Source organism: Asparagus officinalis, chromosome 1 (assembly GCF_001876935.1).
Source record: "Asparagus officinalis chromosome 1, Aspof.V1, whole genome shotgun sequence".
NCBI classification, from domain to species: Eukaryota; Viridiplantae; Streptophyta; class Magnoliopsida; order Asparagales; family Asparagaceae; genus Asparagus; species Asparagus officinalis.
This window is the reverse complement of record NC_033794.1, coordinates 108,037,988-108,044,328: the sequence shown is the minus strand read 5'-3', so window position 1 is coordinate 108,044,328 and position 6,341 is coordinate 108,037,988. Positions and strand designations below refer to the sequence as shown.

Below are 6,341 nucleotides of genomic sequence, written 5' to 3'. Positions count from 1 at the left end.
ATGGTTGGTTTGGTTTCTCGAGGCACAACAAGTGGTATCAGGGCACCGGGCAACGCTTGGGCTTTTTGGAGGTGTAGATCAATTGGGAAGTTCATCTAGAGCTTCGATTGGTGATAAAGATGGGATCTTTATGGTAAAGTTTTTATCTTTTTCAAGTTGGATCTATTTCTTGTTTGTTCCGTAATAGTTTGGGTGCTTTAAGATATATGGCCGGAAAAGATAAAAATGGGGAGGGTTCTTCTAGTGTGAAGGCCGTCCAAAGTTTGAATATACATTCTATAAAAATAGATGTGGAAAAGTTTAACGGCACAAATAATTTTGGACTTTGGCGATGCGAAGTCATGGATGCGTTAAATACGCTAAATTTGGAAGATACGTTGGAGTTAGACGGGAAACCGGCCGACATTGATGATAAGGTTTGGAATAAAATGAATAGAACGGCGTGTGGTGTGATTACGTCTTGCCTCACTCAAGACCTAAAATATGATGTGATGAATGAGACTTCGGCAAAGAAGATTTGAGAGGTCCTAGAGGGCAAGTATTTGACAAAGAGCGTCAAAAATCGTTTGTAGAAGAGGAGGCTTTATCGCTTCCAATTGAAGAAGGGAACATCCATTAGTGATCACATGAACCACTACACGAAGCTACTTACAGATTTGGCGAATATAGATGTCATTGTTAAAGATGAGGATAAGACATTGTTGTTATTGAGTTCCTTGCCCGATGAGGAATATGAGACATTCGTCCTTACTCTTATTAATGGGAAGACATCTCTTTCGTATAGTGAGGTCACTATGGCTCTTGTGAATTATCAACTTCGTAAGAAGGACAAGGAGACTTCCATTGAGCCGGTAGCGGGGGGGCATTGGTTGCAATAGCTAGAAGTCCAAACCGTGGTAGAAGGTCACAGTCTAGAGGGGGGCATCCTGCAGTTAGTAGGAATCAGTGTGCCTTTTGTAGAGAGGATGGACATTGGAAAGCCGAATGCCCAAAATTGCAAGCCGAGAAGAATAAGGGGAAAGTTATTCAAGCTTCAGAGGTGAATATTGCCAAGGCTAGTGGTGACGTTTCAGATTCAGATTCTTCAGGCTATTCGTGCCCAGCTCTTCCGTCAGTTGGTGTTGCCGACTCCACCGAGTGGATGTTGGATTCGGGTGCTACTTATCATATATGCCCTAGGAGGGATTGGTTTTCCAGCTTTCAGGAGTTAGAAAGAGGGGATGTTGTTCTTATGGGTAATGATCACAGATGCCCTATTGGTGGTATTGGTACCGTTCGAATTCGAACGAGTGATGGGATGGTTCGAGAGTTGGTTGATGTGAGGTTTGTTCATCAACTGAGGAAGAACATCAATTCACTTGGGGCATTAGAGGCAGCAGGCTATAGGGTAACCTTAGCGGATTCTCGCTTGAAGGTCACATCGGGGTCCATGATTGTGATGAAGGGCGTCAAGAGGAGTAACTTGTATTATCTGCTTGGGAGCACGGTGATTGATAGAGCGTTGACGACTTCTTTGGCTAGACTGTGGCATTGTTTGGTGCTGGGATATATTATTGGTTATGTCATGCACAGATTGTTGAGGAGTGTCATGACCTGTAGATTGAAGTTCTTTGAGCACATTGGGATGAGCGAGAAGACCAAGGTGGTGTTGAGCACTTCTACCCACCGATCGAGGGGTCTTATTGGAGGTGTTCAGTCAGGCATTGGGGGGCCTTCCATAGAGGCATCATTGGGAGGTAATGGTTATTTTGTTTCTATGTTGGGGATTATACTAGGCATATATGGGTTGCAACCAAGTCCCGTTGGTCTGAAACCCTAGTAGTCCGCGACAGTTGGAGGAGGTGTATGGGCAGAAAGGCTACCCGTTCTTTCGTGCATTGGTGCCGAGCTCATGGCAGTTGGAGACACTTCAGAGGAGAGAAGACAGTGGGGCGACGTGATGAGATGGCGGATTTAGAGGGCTGTATTTTTCTGGAGGAGGATCGACATTGGTCGTCGAGCAGTGGATTTGGTATTCAGACTTCGACAGGTTTGGGTCATCTTATGAGGTTGTCGACTGCTGCGTTAGATATTATTAGATCTGGTGGAGCTGCTTCAGATTTTGGTTGGCGTCGGATATTAGGCTACCCAGCACGTGGTCACATCGTGGATGTGAGATTGCATCCGATTGCGTATTTGGGATTCAAGAGTTCATTCGGTTATTAGTTGGGAGCTTCTGAGTTTGGTCTGAGCAGGTTTGTCACTTTGGACTCTTAGCAGATAGAGAGTATTGATCAGATCAGAGGGATACCGTAGCGGGTGGAGAGTGATGCTACTTCACATTGGGTGGAGCTTACTCCACATAATCCAGGTCATTCTTCATTCTTAAGCTTTCCAGCTGAGGTGGCACAGCGTGGGAGTCATGTGGATACGGATGCGGATGACGAGTTGGTAGACCCGGGTGCAGCTGGTGGATATACTTTGGATACAGCTATTGTTTCACCTCAGGTGGAGGTGTTTGGATCGCTTCAGTTTGGGATCATTGATGATACTATCAGCCGCAGGTTGGATTGATGGCCATTGGGTGAACTACGTGAAGGCTTAATTTCTTGGAGAGGATACGTAGGCAGCCAGTTTTGATGCAGCCGATTTGGTGAGTAGACACAGTTAGTTTGGGGTGAGTGTTCGCACTCCCGTTTGGGTCTCAACATGTTGTGGATGTGGTCCGTTATCATGAGTCCGTTGTCATGGCATACTGGATGCAACAAGTGAGAAATTGGTTTGGTTGGTGTCGGCTCAGTTTGGTAGAATCTTCGCCGAGGTGGAGATTTGTAGAGATGGAGCTCAGAAGCAGTTATGGAAGTAGACAGATTGGCGGTCGACCGCGTTCTTGCACAAGGCTTATTGGGCGTCTGGACCTGTGGCGGTCGCCCGCGGCGGTCGACCGTAGAAGTTTCTGGACCTTGGAGCCGTCCTGGGATTGAGGGCGGTCGACCGTGGGCAGTCGACCCCCACGGTCGACCTCCGTAGCGGTTTTAGGCTGGGTCTGTTTCCAGACCCGTTTCGTTTGGGTTCCCTATATATACCCAATGTGGGTTTTTAGGGTTTGGGAGAGCAGGAGTTTGAGAGCTGAAAGGGGGTTTTCTTTGGGCTTCTATTCTAGGAGCAATTAGAAAGATTGAGAGTTGATTTGTTGAGGGTTTATGAGAAGATTTGTAACTCTAGTTTGTTCCTCTTGATTTCTAATAGTGAAAACTCCCCCCTCCTTGCCCCGTGGACGTAGGCATCTCGCCGAACCACGTAAAATCTGGTGTTATTGTGTTTGTGCTATTGTTTTGGTTGTGTTGGTTTGTCTCTTCCGACGATTGGTTTGGTTTCTCGAGGCACAACAATACCTTTCTCTTCTCGACCAAGAGAATGGGCCTAAAATACCATGCAAACCGCAATAAGCTCAAAATTAATCACTTGACATTTACTGATGACCTCTTATTGTTTAGGAAATTAGGAGATCTTACTACTATAGGAAAGCTTTAGGATTGTATTAATCATTTTAGTAAGATCTCTGGTCTATGTCCAATCTCGATAAATCTTCATTATACATTTTTTGGGGTTCACCCAAATGCAAAGGAGAATATTTTTCTTATTCCCAATTAGTGTCCTAACAAATATATGGGGATTTGTATGATAACTAAGAGGATGTTCTACACGCCAAATTACCAAACCAAATTCAATATTGGCGTGATTAAAAGAACTATCCTATAACGTGCAATCGCAATTAATAAATCTGTTATCTTTGACATTCAAGTGTACTGGGGAATTAATTATATATATCCTTACTAAAAGAGTTTTGAGGAAACTTGATGAGCTCTATAGGGGTTTCTTTCAGGTAGATACTCGTGCTAATCCTAAACCATCTTTGATTCGCTGGAAGGAAGTATGTGCCAAGAGATTTATAATCATGGTGATGTTTGGAGTAATGCTGTGACTCTCAAGCTTGCCTGGGTAATTAATGCCAAAAAAGACCTCTTATGGATCGAATGGTCTCATGCAAACTATTTGAAGAGGGCTCATATTTGGGGTTTCCACAGCTAGGCATGCAGGGGTATTCTTGGATCCGAAAGCTGCTGATTACTAAAGCAAGAGATGATGTCATTCCTTGATTTGGTTGATGAGCAAGATGGGAGCTTTGTCTTCATTGAGTTGAGCCAAAGCATTCCTCTCGAGCCGGATGAAGTTAATTGTGTATAGTACTAGAGCAGCTAGCTCTCTCCACCAATTCAGAGTCCCAGTTCTAACCACTGTTGTTAACAATCCTATAAATCCCTCAAAAAATCTAAAGTTTGGATTGGCTATGATCCGTAATCATGTGTAGTTATAAGTTCAGGGATTTTGGGTTTTCACTTTCTCGGGTTTGCCTGAGGTGATGACATGTATATAACAGCATCATCATATGGTACGTAAAGGTGGAACACAATTACTCCATTTACCAAATATAAGGCTACTAGATGGTTAACAAAACAAACTTAATTAATAGACAACACATAGTAAGATATTATTACTCACGAAAACAACTCGGTACATATATAGCAGGAAGATAACCATAACCACCCTCACAAGATGAGCTTGAAAGAGTACACGATACATCGTATGACAGACTCAGAAGAGACTCAGAACACGACATTATTATTCCCCAAATACGCGTGCATATCGGTGCATGCGACTGCTTTCCAGGCAGTTTATTCTTTACCATATTACGTACTTTCAGGTGCTGCTAGCAGTTAAGCATCAGCACCTTCGAGAAAAAGGACAGCCCTATAGATGGCCACAGCATCCGATTGAATGTAAACCTTGGCCAAGAGTCCGTTCCGGTCATCGCTTGATTCAGCTTTAGATCCCAATGTTAGTTGCTCGAGTTTCTCCCACAGCTCTTTCCCCTGAAAGTGACCCGCTTCACGGATCTCAGTGTAGGCCTGCACAACAAAACGTTTTTATACAACTAGCCATGCCAGCAATATTATGTGCTAGCCAAATAGCGACTTAAAATTAAGTTGGATGGAAGTCAGTTTCACGGAAGAGAATGGGATAACTTCAAGTTAGAAACCATATCAAGAATAGTCACTTATATTTGATTTTTGAATAAAAGATGTAGCAACTAAGACCAACGGTCGCTGCTTCGTAGTTTACCGTGTGGCCATTTAGGGTCGAGAAGGTATGGTTCCAGGAAAACATCCAGTCACCGTCTGCACCGGCTTTGTTCTTGCCGCGGTAGACAACGGCCCCAGACGATGAAGTTCCAATGGCCACCGTACTGGATGCATGAATAAAGGTTGCCCACTGGCCATTTGCGATCTTCTCGGGGTAGACTGTAGAACCCTGCAGGTCCCCACTCCAGTTGTGATGCGTAACGTACTCGAGGGGATCCCCGGTAGCGTTGTAGACCATGCAAATCGTTGCGGCCTTGTCGCCGAACGTGGGCCTGAGCTCCTTGACGTATTTGAGTGGAGCCACCTCTTTGCCGTCAGCGTACATCAGTTTGAGAGCCTCGTGTCCCCTGTGGAAGCGTGTTATTGTTTTGTTAGAGTACTGGCTCATTGCTTTCAGGGTCTCGTCGGTGACCGCGGTGCCGAATGCCTTGGTTTCCATGACGGTGGCTTGCTGCTGGATATTGCAGGAGGTCTACTTGAGTATATGGATGAGATGGGATGGGAAGATACCCACCTCTATTTATAGATCGACTAGAGTTTCTGAATTTTCATGCTTTCAATGTGTCTTGAGCACCTTCACTTGACCAGTCTTTTAATATCAGAAAAAGACCATTAAGTAAAAGAAAATCTCCACAAGACAGCAGACCACGCGACCAAGTCTTTTAATATACACGCATGACAGGACCAAGTCTTTTAGTAAGCATATAACCACATGAGAGGTCCTGATTGAAGAGTCTTTTTACAAGTGATAAGATTTTTATTAATGGTAAAAGAAGGATTGCAAATAGGCCAAGAAAACTTGTTAAGAAACTGCTGAGAAATATATGATAATGAGTAACTTAGTTATAGGCTAAGTCACTAGATGACATTTTTTATACACCTATGGTATTTTTTCTAACTCCGACAATGAGTTGGTATTTTTTTCTAAGCCAAATGTGCAATTAGACCCCAAACTCGGGTGAGGAAAAGCTGTGAAACCTCATGCGATACTATTAGTACTATCTTATATTAAAGAGGAAAGTGGCAGAATATTATTTGGTAAATTTGTATAAAGATAATAGCTATGTATAAGCTCATGCAAGAATATTGAGTCAATTACAAATGACATAAATTTGGGACAAAAAATGGGAAGACATGTGCTACCTTCAAGTATAGCAA

At 43.7% G+C, this 6,341-nt stretch overlaps 1 protein-coding gene across 1 annotated transcript; it reads right to left on the bottom strand.

The window, feature by feature from the left end:
* LOC109828894 (23 kDa jasmonate-induced protein-like) lies at positions 4,503 to 5,683 on the bottom strand. The gene is made up of 2 exons (XM_020395880.1): positions 5,164 to 5,683; positions 4,503 to 4,949 (listed from the first exon to the last, which is right to left on the bottom strand). Exons 1-2 carry the CDS (start codon positions 5,620 to 5,622, stop codon positions 4,758 to 4,760), a joined length of 651 nt encoding a protein of 216 aa, XP_020251469.1. The 5' UTR covers positions 5,623 to 5,683; the 3' UTR covers positions 4,503 to 4,757.

Excerpts from the sequence above, each read along its gene's own strand:
- LOC109828894 (XM_020395880.1), bottom strand. The coding sequence starts at position 5,622 with ATGGAAACCAAGGCATTCGGCACCGCGGTCACCGACGAGACCCTGAAA. Across the intron at positions 4,950-5,163 it reads CGACCCTAAATGGCCACACG|GCCTACACTGAGATCCGTGA; the intron begins GTAAACTACGAA and ends TTTGTTGTGCAG.